The sequence below is a fragment of the Astyanax mexicanus genome, chromosome 3 (genome assembly GCF_023375975.1).
Source record: "Astyanax mexicanus isolate ESR-SI-001 chromosome 3, AstMex3_surface, whole genome shotgun sequence".
NCBI classification, from domain to species: domain Eukaryota; kingdom Metazoa; phylum Chordata; class Actinopteri; order Characiformes; family Acestrorhamphidae; genus Astyanax; species Astyanax mexicanus.
In genome coordinates, this window is record NC_064410.1 from 31,283,758 (window position 1) to 31,304,435 (window position 20,678).

Genomic DNA, 20,678 nt, shown 5'->3' on the forward strand with positions numbered 1-20,678 from the left:
TATTTATTGACACTGTTGAGTGAGTTCAAAAAGAGATAATAGGTTAAAGATGCATTACTTGCATTTTAAACTTGTATTTTGGGTAAAAACAAACACAGTAAAAATACAATAATGTGTTTTTCTGAAATCAACAAGTTTATATTATAACCAAATATGTCCTAATATATGTGTCCTAATATACGAGACACCTAAAATTTTGTTAAATGTCCTTTAGCTTTTTGCACCCTGACCAAAAACTTTTGGTAGCACTCAGCAAGCCTCTGGTTTGGATCTGGTTGGATATTTGACCACTTTTTTTTTATTCAAATAAAAAATGTAGCCATGTCTCCTCTGACAATAAAACATTTCTACCAGAAGGCTTTGTTTTTTAGTCATTTGATTAGGTGTAGGCAGGGGCTTTATTCTCAGATTAAAGCATCTCAGTCCATGGTGATGTGAATCTAAAAATTTAGACTCCTCCTTAGATTTGCTTTGAGTTCTTTCTTTTGAGTTCTATCGTGTGTTTGTCAGCCCAATGAGTGGAGATTTTTTATTCGATTGTTTTTTTTTTGCGTACGCACAGAGAAACATCTAGCCAAAATCAGTCATGATCACTTACAAGATGTTAAGAGACCTTGCCAAGTTGGCAAGACATTCTGTAACTTTCATCACCACTGAATTAATAATCTACTATGTGTGTGTGTGTATAATTTTGTGTTGATTTCAGCAGATTTAAACTGCATTACTCACATGCAGAAGCAGAAGAAGCTATTCACACTGCGGACTCTGCTCTTGCTACTTCTTAGCCTGGGGGAAAAAAATAAACTTCTAGGACCTTAAACTAATTTAGGATCTTAATCTATCACATTCCACATCATTATCAGGATGTCACATTTTATCACATTTGGTTTTCTTTTAAAGAGTGTTATTGACTTTACTGCATTTGTAAACCTCTTCAAATAAATGTTATATGCTTCTATAAATCTAAGCCCACATGTGATGGAGGTAGCTCAGTGGTTAGTGCACTAGGCCATACCTTGCTGCCAATGTTGGGCTCTTGAGCAAGGCCCTTAACCCGTACTGGTCTCTGAACTCCACAGCAATGTCTGCCCACTGCTCCGGGCACATGTTCTCACCGCATCATTGTGTACGCTTTTTGAGTATGCTCACTGATGTGCATGTGTGTTCACTGCACGGATGGGTTAAACGCCAAATTCTGTCAGTCCTAAGACTGTATATATGGGTGTATATACGTTTTTGTCTCTCTGTACTTTTTTTATCTCTCTGGTTGATTCCATTTCTTTTTTGTACCCCTACCCCTTGTTTTCGAGGGTAAACCTTCCCCTTAGAACAAAGTTATAAAGGCAAGGCGCTAAATCCTCCCCGTAAGAATTGGGACAACCTCTTACAGATATATAGCAATGGAGCACTAAAGTTCAGAAACCTAGTTGCTGGTTATTTAGTTAACTTTATGGCATTGTATGTCTTGAGAAAAGTGGCAAGTGGTGCAGCAATTTATTATCATTTGTCCATTCCTTAGTTCCTCTGTGATGGGGAGCTGAAATTAAGTTTTATTTTATTTAATTTTTCCATTTCCCCTTAAATGCTGCAGCCTATACCGTTTTTTGCACCATTTAAGGTGGAACAGGAAAATTTTTCAATTACTGAGACGAACTACTAATTCTTTTTTTATGCTTGTTATTTAGAAAATGGCAATCAAACATTAAAACTACACATAATATGGTAATATAGCGGTTATCGTCATAGAAAATCACTCTGCTGAAATGCAGCCTTATAAAAGAGTTTCGGTGACGTTTCTCTTGCACCAAGGCTGGTGCAGAATTAGCATTAGCCGCTAACCGCAGTGCTAGCTCTTTCTCTGTTCAGAGGGGAGTATATCGGACTGTAGTTTGTGTGTGCAACGTGTTAAAACAACCTATGTCGGACAAACCGCTAGCTGATAGAGCCCTGGGTTACCAGAACACTCAGGGTACCTCAGTGTAGGGCTGTCGCTAACGGCTGCTGCTAATCAAGGCTAGCGCTGCTGCTAACCGCACTAAAATATTGGAAATCTAAGCTGACTGTAAATAAACAGAAGAGCTTTACTCACCCAAATAAACAATTTCCAGGTGAGAAATCTGTGCGGATTAACATCCAAGCGCTCATATGACTTTGAAAGATTTATTTATTATTATTTTTTTTAAGCACCCCCAGTGGCAAGACCTGCTGAATTAGAGTGGAAAATTGGGGACACCCCTGTTCCTTACTAATGTTGCTTAAAATGAACCGTATAATCTGCTTCACTTTTTGTATAAAAGTAGACCAGAAAATAGATGTCCATTAATGGAGTGCTTTACAATACGTTGTGCCATATAGTCTGTAAAATATGCAGACGATATATGTATTGAATGTTAGTGTTTATCTAGCAAATGAACACTTGCTGCCCAGAAAAGAAGCTTTCTTAAAAAAAAAAAAAAAACTGTGTATAAACTAAATATGGTCCCATATTTAGGTTTTGTACTCGTATGTAATAAATATGAATGTTAAAATGGTCCACTTACTAGTGCATTTCCAGTCAGTGTTGCCTTTTTATATGGGCAGTCTTCTTTTTTTTTTTTTGAAGTATCCGAGTGTCATCAGCCCAGGAAGAAAAAGTTTAACTTCAGAGTTCATTAAAACACTAACGATCAGATTGGACCTGAAAATGGATGCTGAAACACTCGCAGAGGCGCAAACTGTGAGTGTCAGAAGTGACAAAAGCATAGTGGCCAATACTGATGTAAAATAGCACACACACACACACACACACACACACACAAATGCACAAATGCACATTACACCTTATTACTTGGAAGTACATTATCAGTTTCATGCTAGTTACACAACTGCAGTAATAGTTAAGGCTTTTTTAATAGAATAGTGTAGCACATATAGTATAGTATAGTATAGTATAGTATAGTATAGTATAGTATAGTATTGTAGATATTGATCTGCTAGTACAAATTAAAACTCCAGATAAATTAGAATTCTCACAGTCAAATTAAAGTAACTAAAGCACTGAATGTGTTTCAATGCACAGAAATCTTGTCAGTGTCCTTCAGTTAATAGACTACTGACACCTAGTGGCGGAATATGACCAATGCTTCTTACTCTTGTACATAAAGTTAATTCCAAAATCTTATTGTATAATACACATGCTAGTGGAAAAAAACCTTTCAGTGGACGGTCCTGAAAATTTGATCCTTTTTGAGGGGTTTGAGGCAAACATGGACTCTGCAAGATGTAATAAAGATGTAATATGGTTTCTAGTATCAATCATTTTCTGGTATCAGGGTTATATCATTGTTTGTTAGAACTGACCACTACATGCATACCAAAACCCCAGAAGACCTGTCTGATGTTTTAAAGATGCTATGATGACCCAGTTAAAGTGTCTCAGATAAGGATTTGCCACATTGTACTGCACACAATAATTTTGTTATTATTGTTTAGGCAATAAAAAATCCATGTTGTGATAAAGTGATAATTTAAAGACGCCTGTTTTGTATTTATTTTAGCATTTCCTTAAATTTTTAAGGGTATATTACAGTTACAGTAGCATTATAAATAGTTATACATAAATGCATAAAGTAGAATAGTAGAATAATGATAAAAAATAGATCAATTACAGTAACGTATGGAGAGTATATCTATTAGCCTGTTTATATTCGAATGTGAACAATGTTAATTTACAGTGGGGCAGACAAATTACACTTAAGTGTATGCAGTAATTAAAACAGTAATCAACAGGTTTTTTTTCTATTTAATTGTTTACATCCACAGTTTATATGCATGCACTAAATATTCTACAATATAGTATTGTGGTAGATTATTTTATTATGTTATTTTTAATGTTTTAATGTTGTACTAAACAAAACTTATTTTGTTGCAAAAGTATGTTATTATAATTATTTTTGTTTTCAGTGTTTTGTCATATCGCCAAAAACATTATTAACACAGAAATACCCTGAAATATTGCACTATTATTTTAGATGCTCAAACACATTACTCTGTAAGTTGGTAATTAATGTTTTTCATTTTGTCTGTCTGTGGATTTTATTAAATACAATGTTCTGTTTTTGTCAGTTAACTACTTATCAACTTTTGCTCACTATATCAGCTTCATGAGTGTGAGCGTTCTGTTTTTCTGCAGAGGTTTGTGTGGAACAAGGGTCAAACGATTTGATCTTTTTGGTCTTTTCTTTCACACAAATAACATCTCTGCTGGCCTCATTTCTTTGTAAGAGTAAGAGGTGAGGTCAAGATTAAGCCTAATGTGACATGGTTAGTAAAATAAAACATTTTTCTCTTTCTCTCTCTATAGATGATGATGTAGATCTGGAAGCGTTGGTGAATGACATGACCTCTCTGTCTCCGTACGAGAGCCTCTACTCCATGTGCAAAACGCAGCACTCCGAAACGGCCCCCCTCCTGCACAACGGCCACGGCAGCGTCCTCCAGAGCAGCAGAGCTCCTCAGCCCCAGCGCCAGCCCAGCAGCCGAGCCGCCGCCCCCCACTCACCTGCTCAGAATGTCCGCCGCTCGCAGCCGATGCACATACTGGCCTGCATGGTTAGGTAACACACTTTTTTGACATCCCATAAAAAACTTGTATTTTTTTTACTTATTTTTACAATATGTATAATTTTGAAGTGTATTCAAGATTCAAGATTTTTATTATCACATCACAGAGTACAGGTGTACATGTGAGTGGAAAAACGTGGGTGCAGAGAACAGTATTTACAACATCTAAAATAGTGAAAAAAAAAGAATATACAGATAACTTTACAATATACACGATATACACAATACACACAAAAACAATACCTGTAGCAAGAGGTACCTGTAGGTCCTGTGCAGAATTTTGAGGATTTTTTAAAATATCTATGGCCCAAATATAATATTGCAACATAATAAACCAATATATATATATATATATATATATATATATATATATATATATATATATATATATATATATATATATATATATATATATATACATTTTATTAATTTCAAGAATATACTATTCTAACTAATGTTTAATTTGATATTCTAGTTTCCAATCTTTAATAGAAGCAAAAACTGTAAGCTTTTGTATACATTAACAGCAGTAACTTACCAAGACTAAAATAATAATGATTCCTCAAAATTAATGAATTAATAATGCTCTGCTTCTGGACGGAACTTTTTAGGACATTCTGCCCTAGCCGTCATGGCAATTGTGTAATTAGTACATGTATTTATTTTTTGTTTTGAAATATTGAATAGCAGACTCCAATAGATCCACAACCTTCTATCTGAAGGAATCCACTCACTTTAACAATCTTCAGCAAACCCAGCTAATGAAGAAAAAAAAAAAAAAAAAAAAAAAAAAAAAAAAAAATATATATATATATATATATATATATATATATATATATATATATATATATATATATATATATATATATATATATATATATATATATATATATACACACACATACCTATCTTTTAAATCCACATAGTGAGTTATTCTAATTCTAAGAATTGGCTTCTTCTAAAGAATGTACCTTTTATTCAGCCTGGACTCACCTCTTTCTTCACCACAAACGTGCTGTACACGTCTTGGTAGAGGAACAGCGTCCATCTGAAGTATGAACGTGCCTAAATACACATTATTTTATATTTAATTATGGTATTTAATAAATAGTTTTACCGGATTATTTGATTCCAACAGTTGATCATTTTTGATAGGAAACACCAAGGGTGTACAAACAAATTTAAATAAATAAATACAATTTAAGACAGATATAGAATTTGCTAAATTAATTTTGTGTGTTTAAAAAAAGTCAGTTAGGCTCATTGTAATAAGATTAAATTCACTGTATTGTTCACCAAGAAAATAGCGAAAGCTGTCAAATTTGACTGGAAACAACCCATTATGCTTTTGTTTTTCTGAGACTTTTGACATTTTCTTCAGTGTTGGGTCAATATCAATATAACATAACATGTTTTTGTTGTCCACTGCATGGATGTTTAAATTTCATACAATCACTGTGTAACATTTACATTTTATAAGATTTACTCTGAATAAACACCTTATTACACACATAGGGAAATGTTAATTTCCACTGTAAAGTACTACTTTACTTTATTACTTTACCTTTTTACTAATTACTACAGTTGTCTTTGTTGATTTGGGGGGGGGGGGGGGGGTCTTCATTATAACTAAACGCAAGTTTGTAAGTCTTGGGGACCAAAGTGTTATAATATTGGCTCATTTTCTTAATTAGATTATTTATTGTGTAAGAACAATAAGCAGACAGTAGACTCATCATTATAAAAGCAAATCTGAGAATTATTTTTTTAAATAAGTATCATATAAGAGACTTTTTATTGGAAAACATTGCTCATGTTTTTTAATATGAAACCAAAAGTAGTTCTTCTGAGGTAGTTCTTCACTTAAAGAGACATTTTTGATGCACATTTATTTTTGCGTGTGTGTAATGGGAGAGAAAACAGCTGGAGGCGTGAAGGTTCAGTCAGACTATTGCAGTCAGCAGATAAATGGTCTGCATTAGTAATGGTTATGTATAGCCCTAGTCCTAAAGAACTGAAATTGGATGTTGTGCACCCTGTATGCATGATGATGATGAAAGTCTGGCGCAGCTCCAGAGAACCGTACTGTTGGGTTTGAGCTGCTTCAGCGCTCTGGGGTGGGTTATAACCGGGTTACCTTTTGAAAACCTCCGTTTTCCACCCTCCCCCGTATGTCACCCCCCATACAAATCCTGCCTGAGCTGCTGCGTGTCATAATGAGCTGTTCTGCTCATCACCTTTTAGTCTCTCTCTCTCCATTTCTTTTTCTTTCTCTCTCTCTCTCACTCTCTCTCTCTCCTCTCTTCTTCAGTCTCGCTGACAGCGGGGTGTTACACCCATAAGCAGCGAGACGGGTTCATGCAGAGGTTTCTGACTCCACACACACACAGACACACACATACACCACACACACACACATACACGCTTGCCTCTCTCCCTCGCTGACTCGGCCGTGAACCCCAGGCGTCAAGCCCCCCTCCGTTACGCTTCACTCTTTCTGAAGTAAAAAAAGAAAATATTCTGGGTTTCTTTGTGCGACTCTGACTGCTCCGCAGTAGGCCTGCGTTTATTCCCAGCCTTATTGATCTACATCAAAGCGTGCGGATGCAGGTTGAGCCACCATTGGCTGCTAGGCTGTCTGCTGAACTCACCATAACACCACACAAGTTCATGAACCCGCTCTCTGGCGCGCTGGTTCTCCAAGGAGCTGCTTAACCGAAGCTCTCAGCCTCCCAGCTTCATTCATATATTCTCTCTGTACTGAGGGAGAAAGTGAGAAAATGTCATCATTTATTGAACTGGGGGTGGGCTTACTGTGTGTGTTAGTGTGAAAGGGGGAAAGCGAGACAAGGGCGGGGGGGCTCCAAAGAGAGATAACAGGAGGGCGAGATGTAGATCAGCTCATTATCACGCATGTCTTTTAACAGGTAGCTGCTTTTCAAATCTCCTTCATCTCTTTCATTTACTGTTCATGTTACTGCAAAGTCTCCTGTGCACTTTAGAGTGGTACTGTGTTTGTTTGTGTGTGTGTGTGTTTGTGTGTGTAATACAAAGTAATAGGTGATTTCTAATCACTTCAGTGCCATATTTGTTTTGATTGTAGAATAAAAAGTAAACCTCCCACAGGCCCTGCTTCACACCATGCCTAAAACCCCCTGAAAACCTGCAATTATTGCTTTTACAGAACATTAACCAAATGTATAGTAAAAAGATTTATTGCTAACAGAAGAGATGATTTAGTATTTGACAATAATGTACATTTTTAGCTAATTATTACTGTCTGCAGAGCTGTTCTGGTAAATTATACTCTATTTTTAATGATTATATGATAAAACTTCTTATGTGAGTATACAGTGCTTTACTCTAGTGCTTGTCTTTTACCTGGTGAAATAATGACTCTGTACTGACACCTTAAGCTTCTAATATTACTGAATAGTTTGCAGTTTAATGTATTATACAAATGACCTTTGCTTTTATTTCTTTAGAAACTCAAATTTTTACAAATTGGTGCTTCTTTTTCTCATTTTTTTCAGCAGTGGATTCAGCATTGTTTGATGTTCTGAAACCATATGATAATAGGGGTGTTAAGATCTTGTGTCATAAGATCCTGTGAGATATCATGCTGATTTATTTTTTGTTATTATTAAATGTTTCTTGCAAAACGTATGCACAAGTAACCAAAACAAATATTTCATCCTAATGGGCGGCATACAGCAGCGTTGCTCTGCTTCAGTGAATAGAGGCGCACACACACACACACACACACACACACACACACACACACTTTTAATGCAATTTTCTGTGTTCTGTTAATCGCATGTTCTGACGAACCTCTTGTTCCCATCCACACGTTCCTGACGCATTGCAGAATCGGTCATAGGTTGCCAGGTCTATATAGAACCCTCAAGGTGGATTACCAGTTTAATACATAACCCACCTTGTGGAGATTCTAACAATAGCCCTCAGGTCTAAAGAGTTTTTGAGAAGTTGTTGGGTTTATGGTTAAACCAGATGCAGTATTTGCATGCTGTTCTGTATTTTACTGCATATGATAAACCATACATAATTCATAATAAGAGCTAAATTGATTAAACTCATTTGGAAGTTGATAACTTACAAAATAAAATATCGTGCCTTGTCTCACCCCTATATGATAATGTATTTACACTGTAGAAATTAATATAAACAACACTGAATGGGTGTGTACTGTACTTTATTTGTGTTTTAGACATTTTGTAGTTGGTTATGATTGTCTGTGCATGTGTGCCCATGTGTTCTGCAGGCGACTGCAAGAGGAGGAGCACCAGATGCGACCAGCGTCTCTGCCGGCCATTCCTAACCCATTCCCCGAACTGTGCAGTCCAGCGGGATCCCCAACACTCAGCCCAGGTTCACTACCACAACCTGAAGACAGACATGTAAGAACCTGTTACACACACACTCGCACAAACACAGAGCACCTGTGGTACGGAAATGCTCAACATGCTTCTGTGCCTCTATGACTGTTCAGTTAAATTTAGTTCTATTCAATTTTAATTATATAGCGCTTTTTATAACAAATGTTGTCACAGTGCATCTTTACAAAGATACAGTTCCAGCCTATTTTAAGAAAGCACAAAGGTAACGGGGGATCGGGGAACAAAAGCTATGACTAATATGACAGCAGGTTATGAATTGTGAAAATGTGTTTGTTGAGTGATGGTTGGACACGTCCTTAGTGTTAGTGTGAAAGTTCATGTAGTTTAAACAGCCATATGCACAGCTGTACAGTGTGGCAGGAATTAATCAATGAAGAGATCGCAGCAGTGCAGCAGGGCACCGGGCAGCAGGGTAGTGGACAGCCAGGCTCTGTAGCAACAGGACAAAATAGGTAGATAAGAGCATCTCACTATAACAGAAAGAGATGTAGAGAAAGAGAACAAAAAGGAAGAAAATAGAAAAGCTGGTGAAAGTTGTGTGAAAATTGGATAAGTTGTGGGAAGGGCCCGACTGAGGGACGCAGCAACTAAAACCACAAATGGGCACCTTCGATGGAGCAGGTAGCAGAGGGCAGCTCAAGACATGTGGAGAGAGAAGAAAGGAGACCAGTTAAAAAAGTACTTTATTAAATAAATGATTTAATAATTTATTTAAGGTAAAAGAACATTGTAGTAATGGCATGAAAGATCAGTGGTAATATATATATATATATATATATATATATATATATATATAGTGTAATCAGAGTGGTACAGGACAGTGGTAATAAATCAACAGGCTACAAGTAAAAATAAGTGGTATACTGAAAGGTAGGTTAGCTGAAAGCATGTCTAATAAAAGAAAACTAGTAATGCCCCTAACACTGAGAGAGTGAAGGTTGGCACATGCCTCTTTCGATACATGAAGTGTACCTGAAGTCAGCCACTGCCTCTTTTTAAACTGCTGCTGATGCAGCATCACTGAGTAAGGCACATCACATGTCAGTATGTCTTTGCTATCGTAACAATGGGAAAAGTATCCCTTGCGTGACTCGAAACTGGCAAAAGACATGTACTAATTCTCTAACGTAACGTGAAATAAACCAATCAGTGTTACACTTGCCATTCCCTTTAAGAGCCAGGTTCAGTCTGACTTTGGCGAATTGGTATTTTTACAGTGCAGTTCTTCTGCAAACTGATGTGTTGAGCATGCGCAGTGCACCTGTGTTGCCAAGATAGCAATGAACATCTGACGAGTGACTTTTGTCAGGGTTTTAATCAGTCAGTGAGGCACATGAGTTTTCCGTTTCCTATGACACATGTGAAGTCAGCCACTGCCTCTTTTTGAACTTCTGCTGATGCAGCACCACTGAGTAAAGCACAGAGAGCCAACTCTAATTCAACAGCCTGTGCTAATATCCTGACCAGCATTACACTAGGCACCTTATTTTAGTGATGTATATTGGTGAGTTCTCAACAGATTGGAGTAGCGCGTGTCAGTTTGTCTTTGCTATCGTAACGACGGGAAAAGTACGCCTTGCACGGCTTTAAATGCACAAAAGGCATGTAATAATTGATGAGTCGGGCATGTGCAGCGCACCTGCGTTGCCAAGTTAGCAATGAATATCTGACTGGTGACTGTTGTTAGCGTTTTAATCAGTCAGTCACCTGTGTTTTTTCTTTGCCAAGTTAACAATATGCCAAAAATTTACCTGAACACATCTTGCTTCCAGACTGCCACACCTATTGGCATAGATGTATTTGGAAGCGTCTTTGTGATGTAAACAATAGGGCTGCAACGATTAGTCAATATATAATCGACAATGTCGATTATTTAAATTTGTTGACTACAAATTTCATTGTCGACTTAATGTTTATTTGCAACAGTACCGCATTACACAAAGTGCTGGAGACAGAAGCGTAATGAAAGCTGAGTAAATGAGTCACTCACACAGGTTACATTCAATGTCTGTGTCTCCAAATGTGCCCAAACACAACAGATTACATATTTACTCACTAAATATCAGTACTTTCCACATTAAAACAACATCTAGACATTTAAATCCCTTTTAAATCTCATGTTCAGTTGTTTCAATCATTTTTAGAAATGGATGACATTGACTAATTGACTAATTGAAAAAATAATCATCAGATTAGTCGTCTACCATAAAATAATCATTAGTTACAGCCCTAGTAAACAACGCAGGCACACAATGTGAAAATAGACTGATTAAGGTAGCAATGAGCGTCGTGAAGGTGTAAGTTAAAAGATGCAAGTTGTTCTCTCTTGGACTCCTGCTGCTGATGGCGAAGCAGCGTGATCCTTGGATCTTCAATGGCAAAACACATCTCGCATATTTACACCTCTTCTGACAGTCACACACACTCTCACACACATCCCAAGGGGCAACGAGTGAGATCAGGACAAAGTCAGCTACAAGATTTTGTATGTGTAAGTATGCGACAGTGTGTGTGTGTGTGTGTGTGTGTGTGTGTGTGTATGGGTGTGTATGTTTGTGAGAAAGTGTGCTCACATTATTGTGGATTGACTCTTTGGCAAGAGAACTGGCAAAATAAATAGCGTCTGGAGCCGGGAACAAAGCTGTGAGAAATTTCTTCCCGATAAGTGCGTGTGTGTGTGTGGATAACTTTTGGACGTATTAGTAACTCTCTCCTAAACCCTTTTTTCTTATCTTTCAGAAGTGCTTAGTTGGCCAGAAGTGTGCAGTGGCACTGCATTTGGGTATTTACAGACTCTGTTGCTTTTGGCTTCTAAATTGTGTTTCTGTTATTTGTTCATAATTTGATTCAACCCGTTTAGCATTCAGCATCTTTTAAGTTGCATCCCTTGCTGACACCGATGTTCAAATGCACACGCACAGCTTGTCCAGTCCTTTATAAAGCCCCCTCCCCCTTGTCATTAAGCTGTGGAGCAGTGAGACTGTGTTCTTTGGAATGATGGTGCTCTATCCATTTTTTTTTAGGAACAGTTTTGGAGTTAAGGATGAGGTGTGATGACAATCATTCAACATACTGACCTCACAAATGCTCTAATCACTAAATACCATTAAATCAGCGCAGCAGTGCCCCTCATAATTTAGAAGAAAGCCCTCCCTGGTTACTCCAAAAAAGCAGGATAACATGTTTTTTCAATACCCTTTATTTTAAAAGAAACCATGAATGAGCAGATTTCATAATTATGTTCATACAGTGTATGTTAGTTGATCCTTAAGTTAACAAGATTTTTTTCCTTGTAAAATTGCTGTTTTGGAGATTCTGAAAACAATTATATAGTTTTAGGCACCTAAGCACTTTTTTTTAATATTGTATCTCAGCAAAAACAGTATGTAAACTGTGGAAGTATTTTTTAATGGTTATCCTAATTGTTTTCCATCTATTCTACAATATCCTTCACACAACCCCACACTACACACGCATGTTCAGCTTGTATAAAGCAAATTCCATTTTGTTTAAAGCAAGTGACTAGAGAAACCACTGGCCTTGCAGATAGAAAGATTGCTATATAACTTTGCTTTAGACGTTCTAAAAACTGCATCGCATTGCTCTTCTAGAACTGTCTGGTGTGTTTGCACTCCCTGGTGTACAGTGAAAGTAATTGGGGAGGCGCAGAGAATTCAGCCCTTATTAGATGGGCCACTCCTGAGTTAAATCTTTATATTCTGCTTGCTTCAGTTGCCCAGTTATTTAGTGGTTGGAACTTGTACCTTTTTTACTGATGGAATATATAATTATATAATTATAATTGCACATCATTTTTGAGAAATGTCTGAATAGAAACCTGGCTTGAGAAAGGCAGTTTAAAGATATAAGATTATATATATATTTTTTAAAAGTTGAGTTGTTTATATTAAAAGCCAGTTTCAAGAACAGAGATTTCAGATTTCCCCTGGATACAATGCATTGCACTTTTGTTCAGTACTGTATTTTAATTTTCAGAATTTTCAGACATAATATGTTAACAGTTAACATCAGTTTTTTGGGAAACAGAACATTTACCCAGTGCTCCAAATGAAGCTGTAGACTAAAATAAGACTGGCAAAATATATTCAGTGAGAATGAGAGAGAGAAAAAGGAAATAAAAATGAATCTGCTACCAAACCTGAGCCTCATATTCAGTGTGAAACTTCACCCGTCCTGAAGTTCGTTATTTATTGGGTCCTGTCAGGATTGGGTAAAGTAACACCCAGATCATCTAGTGCTGACCTTGTAGGTTCAGCGTGTTTTGTATTATTTCCTATAAAGGTGGGACATTTTGTACTAAGTTTGTATATATAAAAAGAAAAAGCATACGCACGCTCTGACACAGAAGGATATCTTAAGACAAATGGTAGGTAAAGCCACTTAAGACTCTATTCATGTTGAACACCCACATACACACACATTCTACACAAAATGTCCTGTGTGAAGAAGTGTGTTTCTCCCTTTGGCCCTCTGCCCCTCCATATCTCTGCTCTGTATCCTCTAAGCGGAGGCACTTCCTTAAGAGATGCGAGTCCTTTTCCTTTCACACGCCTGTGTGTATGTGTGTGTGTCTGTGTGTGTGTGTGGATGTTTTTGTGTGTTTTTGCCTCCACATCCCTGCCAATCTCAGCCCTTCCTTCCTCCTCCCTGTTCTGTCTTTTCTCCCACAATCCCCAGCCCACAGATCCTCTTCAAAAGAAAGAAGCACATGGAATGCACACATGCAGCTTATGAGTGACTTGTTTCTTGTCACTCGTTCAGGAAGATCTGAGGGTCGGGTGTGTAGCGACATTTTTCAGTTTGCATGTGCCAGTCTGGAGCTATTTTTGGGCTTTTTCATGTGAAGCCGATCACACTGGGGCTGACCCTCACTCACAGGCTGTATGTGTACAGGGTCATTTATTTGCCATAGACACACATGCCTTAAGTACCAAAAGAACACATGTTAAACCCCTTGGCCTTCTTCATTACCCTTTGGCCTCCTATAGGCCCTGCTGAAAATGTTTTGCCTTGGACTTAATGCTTATGCACCTCATTATTTGTAAGGTGCTTAGGAAAAATGCATACACTAAATGTAATGTAATGTAATGTAATGTAAAAAAAAAAATCTCCTTCTGAGTGGTTCTCTTGCATTCATTATACATGATAGAGCAATCCTCCATATATTTTAGTCTTGTTCTGTTTCACTTTTTTGTGTTTTGGAACATTTGGTTACTTGTTTCAGTTGCTAATCTACACTACCGGTCCAATGTTTTAGAACACCCCCATTTTTTTCCCCCTGAACTAAAAACTAGAAATTAACTAAATTAACTAAAAACAGGACTAATAAGTAATTTAAGAAGCAAAATAAATAAAATAAGAAAGAAAATGAATTTAAATAGTCAGTTAATATAATTATTAATATTCTCAGTGCCTCCTTTTAAATATCAGGGCCCTCAGAGTTGTATCAATGACGTTTGGAGCTACTTTGAGTTTGTTAATGGTGTAAAAAAAAGTGATTTCTTTGCATGGACAATATATGCCCCTATCACTAGCATTGTAAGCCTGTTGGGAGTAGGGGTGTGCTATATCGTATCATACGCAATAATATCACCAACATTTTGAATATTGTGAACAATATTATAGCCTGAAATATCGTGCCATATCACCCACCCCTAATTATCACATCAGGGTGCTACTTTTTTTGCTGTTTTTGGCAGAAGGAAAATTCACACTGTTCTCATTTCCCATTATATATGTACTAGAGACAAAATAAATCTGTTCAGTATCATTTATTTTACTTTAATCCAGGATATATGGAGATATTAGAAGTGCATTTTTATTAGTATCTTGACATTATGAAGCATTGACTTCTGTTACAAATCTGATACAATTCTTTTATTTTTTAATATCTCATATAGGGGTGTGTCAAATGTTTGTACTCGTTATCATGTTTCACTGCACCCAGAGTCCATTTTTGCCTTTTAAGGGTGTTAAATCTTTAATAACCAAACTGATGAAAGTTTCTGTATTGATGTTTTGACCTCTCTAGGTTAAGAGGTCTGGTATTGATCAAGCTGGCAGCAGAATATTGTAAGAGCTTGTCTACAGATATTTCAGTATTATCAGTATTGTCACAGTATTTCTGTGGCCAGTATCTCTATACTGAGATGATTTATCAAACAGCTCTGGTCCTTGTGGGAGAGAGTTTGCCGGATATTCTGAGAAAGCACTTGTGCTCTCCATAATCACGTCCACATGCCCGCAGCCCCGGCCTGTGATGGTGGCTGGCAGAATGTTCCAGCAGCACAGGATGCTCACCCCCATAAATCAAACGCCTCAAAGAGTAACATCACGTTCCAAACCCTGGAACTCTCCGGGCGGGGAGCGCAATAAGCGGCTCAGTTATCAGGGAACATCTTACAATGCACAAAGATTAAGTTATTTTAAAATATTCAGCTGGAAATGAGCACTGGCTCAGAGAGCATTAGTCAGATGCTTACTTTTTTACAGACTTTTGAACGGCAAAAGTGGGAAAGTACTGGATTACGCAATCTTTTGCTTTCGTTCTGAGAACATTGCTTCCCTGGAAGTTACTGTGAAGATGATTCATCATCTGGAAGTTGGAATTGAGATTTTGGAATTAGGCTATTTTTTATTTTTTTGCCACATTGCTTTTGTCATATGCCATAATAATGCCACTGGGTTGTATTTCACAACATCTATCAAACTTTTAGTGAGTAAACTATAGAACTTGCATACCTCCTGTCATCATCACCTATGTGGACTGTCTCACCCTATACTTCACATTAATTTGTTTAAAGAATGTCGTCAGTTTGACATGTTGCTTTTCCAGGTGATGTGCTGAATTATACATCTTTGCTAGATTTCGACTCCCCTTTGCAGACATATATATATCACACACCAGAATAAGCATAACAAATTTGTTTATAAATACCATATTTTTTGCCCTATAAGCCGCACAATTTTTCTCCCCAAAAAAAATGGCGGTGTGCCTTATGTATGTATTTTAGTCAGGTTGTAAGGAGCTCTAAAGACACTCTGCTAAAGTACAACATTATAAAGGAGTTTTAGTAAAGTTTCTCCAGCGCCGAGACTGGAGCAGCATTAGCATTAGCTGCTAACCAAAGGTGAGCATATCACACTGTAGTCTGCATGTTTACCAAGTTAAAACAAGCTACGTGGGACAAACCGCTAGCTGATAACGCTCTGGCGATTTACTCACGCTGGATGCTGCTAACTGTGGCTAACTCTGCTGCTAACTGTGCCTAGCGCTGTTAAAAACAATTGAAATCTAAGCTTACTGTAAACAAACGGAAGCGCTTTACTTACCCAAATAAACAGTTTTCAGGAGAGAAATCTGTGTAGATTACTATGTGACACTCTTGTTCCTTACTATTGTTGCTCAAAATGCACCTTAAAATGCGGTGTGCCTCATGTATGAAACTAGACAAGAAAATAGACATTAATTGATGGTGAATCTTATAATACAGTGCGACTTATAGCCTGTAATTTGCGGTAACTAACAGTTAATCTACAGTTACAGTGGATACATGAATCACCAGCGTATATCTTTGCATTCAGGGAAGTCAGATTTCTGCATAACACTGGTTCTTTTTCCTGTCTCATCTTTCTGTAAATAGTTTGCAAGTTTGAACCATCTAGAAAAGTATGTAGACACGCCAGACCATGGTTCAGTAGGTCCTAGCCAAGCCTCTTTTGGTATCACCAAATTTTGGTCTTTTTGTTCCAAACTGTGGTTTTCAGCCCATTTCATACTTACAGTTTTGGTTCAGACTTAACAAGAAGTCTGAAAGTCCAAACTAGGGATAGGCGATATGGCCCTAAAGTCATATCAGTATGTTTCATGGTATTTTCATGGCGATAACCATACTCTTGGCTGTATGACAAAACTCTGATGTGATAAATAGGGGTGGGTTATATGGAACGGTATTCACGATATACAAAAATGTTGGCAATATTATGTACGATACGGCATGGCACACCCAAAGTCCAAACCAAACAATATATATATATATTTACTGAGGAGGCTGCATTAGTAAATATCCAGGTATCCAAGAGGATTTTTTTTATTGTTTAACAGTGATAGTGCTTAAGAAATGCCTTTTTCCTGAAAGCATTCATTGTAACAGGAAATTCCTTACTGGACTCTTGGGTCCCAAATGCCTCACAGCTTCAAAGTCTGCTGTTGGCACTTGTGCCCTTTTTATGGCAACTGTCTGGACAATGTTTTATTTTCCATGGGGGGGCATGTCTAGAGTTGTGGCTTGCCTTCATCTTGACCTTGTCTATTGTTTCGACTGCACGTTCCTTTTTGATGTTCCAGAAAAGTCAGAAATCATCAAAGACAGCAAACAAACAATTAAATCAAGGTTAGATCTAATAATAAAGATATATATTCCCAGGCCTGGTATTACCCACTGCAAATTAAATCTCATACAGCAGGCTTATTATTAATCTTAAGATTATTATTATTATTATTATTATTAAATAGGATTATCTAAAGTTTATTCAGTAAGAACTTAATCTATTCATAAGAAGTTTTGGATTTATGGGTGAAGAACTCGAGCATTCACACAGAATATGGGCCATTAGGGGTTTTCATTAAGAGTTTAACAATATAAACCCGAGTCAATTGAGTAGCTGGATATGATTCAGTGTGGATTGGCGTTGTGTATTTCAGACCCAGCTCAGTGCCGCTTTGGTTTGGCCAGATCTGTAGGCAAGCCTTGCTGGTTCCAGTAAGCTCGGCCGCAGCTGGCTGACAGCACATGCTCCAAACCCGCCAGCCTCTAACCAGCTACATGATCTATAACCTGTTTACTGAGAGTGTCTGATGCGTCAGTCATCCCACAGCTGAAGATATTAAAAATCACACAGCGTTCACACACTCTGCTGTAGCTGAGTTTGACCTGCTCTCCTATTGGACTGTGCTCTGGCAGCCATTTCAGATTCATTCTGTTCATTCGGCTGTCTCCAAGCACAATATGGTTCCTGTGTCTTCTAGATCTCTTGCTTTGTAATGAAAAAAAATTAAACTCATATATTATATGGATATATTACACACAGAGTGATCTATTTTAAGCATTTATTTATTTTATTGTTAGTGATTATGGCTTACAGCCAATGAAAACCCAAGAATCAAAAATTTGAATATTATTTAAGACTAATTGGTACTTTTGGCAGTGTGGGCAGTGTGCCAAGTCCTGCTGGAAAATGAAATCTGCATCTCCATAAAAGAAAGAAAGAAAGATGGTAGACCCCCAGGTAATACATCACTAACCTCTGGTGGTCCTCTGACACCTTTTTTTTCTACCTGTTCTTTTTTTACTATTCTCTTTTACCTGTGCTCTTCAATCCTGTATTCTTCTACCTGTGCTCTGCGTATTAAGCTCTTCTTACTCTTCACTTTTGCTTGTGCTTTTATAACTATGCTGTTCTCCCTGGTATACTCTACCTGTTATATTCTAACTGTATTTATCGAACTGTGTTCTTTTGCTTTTGTATTTCTAATTATTCTCTTGTACCTGTCCAACCTATGCTGTTCTACCTGTGCCGTTCAAGGTGTGCCCCTTTTACCGGAGCTCATTTTAGATATCTGTACTAATACGGTACTTTGGTACTGATACCCAAACAATACTTTTTTTTTGATACCTTTTTTTTATTATTGCAACCAAAAAATACAATAATGCGATAATTATTCTCACACAGCATGTTGTGCAAGTGGAGCAAGTGGAGACTATAATACTAGTTTAGTGTGCTTTAGGTTAGACCCTTTTTCTTTTTTTTTTTTGGCAATAATATAGGAAAATACCAGCATTTAAAAAAATATTCATGATTTTAACTCATTTTTAGGTGATTCATTGTAAAGTATCCAAAATAGGCACAAATATATATTTTTACTATTTTTCTTTCTTTCAGTACTCTGTAGTACCGAGTCGTTTGTGCCTTTTTGGTATAGAATACCTAGCCTTTATCATTATAACAAATGCAATAAAATCTCTGTTTATGAACAGAGTAGACTGGCTCATCCATTTTAATGGGCTCTTCTCACAATATTGAGATAATATCCCTATATTGTACAATAAATCATGCGTAAAGCGGACTCTACAGGATTAAAAACACAACATTCTGATAGATATTTAATGTATTTATTAAGAAACCCTGTGTGAAAAAAAGTGACTGCTCCCTTCATTTCAGTAGCTGGATGCAACTCTTTAGCAGCTATAACTGCAGCCAAACACTTTCTGTAACTGTATATTTTTGACCCTATCTCATTAAATGTTGTAGGCCTTTTAGCCCCCCCTCCTCTCTCTCTTTTTCTGTCTGTTTTCTCTCAGACCGCTGTATCTCCCACCCTTTTGCATCCACCCAGGAGTCCTAGAAACATTGCTGTGAAATCACTGAGCTCATTATGAAGTCTGGTGGAGCACATCATACAGAGGGCAGATGGTGAAATGGTCAGCTCAAGGCCAGCTCAGTGACCAACTGTTCGTTTAGAAGGTGATGTCATAGAGAAGGCTTCTCTCTTTCACTCTGACTCTCTCCCTCTCTCACACTCTCTCGCACCCTCTCTCACACACCCATACAAATACACAGGGTTGCTTAACTCTCCTCCGGGGGCTTGTGTGCCCTGCCGTGACTGGCGGGCATGAAAGAGATGCCCAGGTTAAAGAGAGCACAGGACTCGTTGCACAAGCTGGGATTTGTACTGTGGGAATGGATTTGTCGGGGAGAGCAGAGGGATGTACTTGAACTTGTGGCCTAGTTTATGGATTTAATGTAATTATGTATGCCTCTCTCTATGTACACATACTGTACACTGCAGGCTGAATGCCTGTCATCAGTCAAAAAAGAGCTAAAATAAATATAAATTAAAGTTTTTTTATTTCAAATGAGATTGTTTATTTTTATACATCACATTTGAGATAAATCAACAGTCTTTTGCTTGTTTTGCTTGAGTTATTTTAAGTACCGGTAGTTGAATTTAAATGGAGTGATTGGGTTTGGTCAATTAAAGAACTTTCCATTTTTTATTAAAGAAAAAAAAAACACTGTTACCTTAGCAGAATGTTTAGGATTATTATTATTATTTTGCTGTGTGAATAAGCACTAATCAATGAGTTTGATGATATTTACTGGAAAATGTGAACATTAAATGTTCCTATATACCTAACCATCTATACCTGCCTGTTCTCTCCTCCCTTGTGAAAAGAAAATATACTTAAGAACATTAAAAGTATGTTCAAATTAGATAAAGCATACTAAAAGTATATTTTCTATTTAATATACTTTATGACAATACATATTAAATAAACCTTCTCTGTATTTCTGTAATTGTATGTTTAAGCAAAAAGTGTCTTGGCATTAAATACTGCTTAAAGTGTATTTTAGTGTAGTTGTTTTTTTTTCCTGTAGCATTAAGGTGTACACAATATGTGCATCAATACGCAAAGTAATACATATACAATATACTTCAAGTGGATTAAAAATTATGTTTAAAAAACTGGTACTTAAATCTACTTTCTACAAGTTCGCACGTTATACAAAAAAGCACTCGAAAGCACAACCTAATGCTTTTATGTTGTTTAAATGTAGCTTAATTACAATTAAAAT

The 20,678-nt window shown here is 37.1% G+C and overlaps 1 protein-coding gene across 2 annotated transcripts in view; it reads left to right on the top strand.

Annotated features, from left to right (window-relative positions):
• grb10a (growth factor receptor-bound protein 10a) overlaps positions 1 to 20,678 on the top strand; it is a 92,683-nt gene that overhangs the window by 21,354 nt on the left and 50,651 nt on the right. For both annotated transcript variants that reach the window (XM_049476353.1, XM_049476354.1), the window contains 2 exons: positions 4,343 to 4,595; positions 8,885 to 9,020. In XM_049476353.1, the coding sequence (XP_049332310.1) occupies positions 4,343 to 4,595; positions 8,885 to 9,020 (389 nt within the window). The remainder of the gene's footprint in view (positions 1 to 4,342; positions 4,596 to 8,884; positions 9,021 to 20,678) is intronic.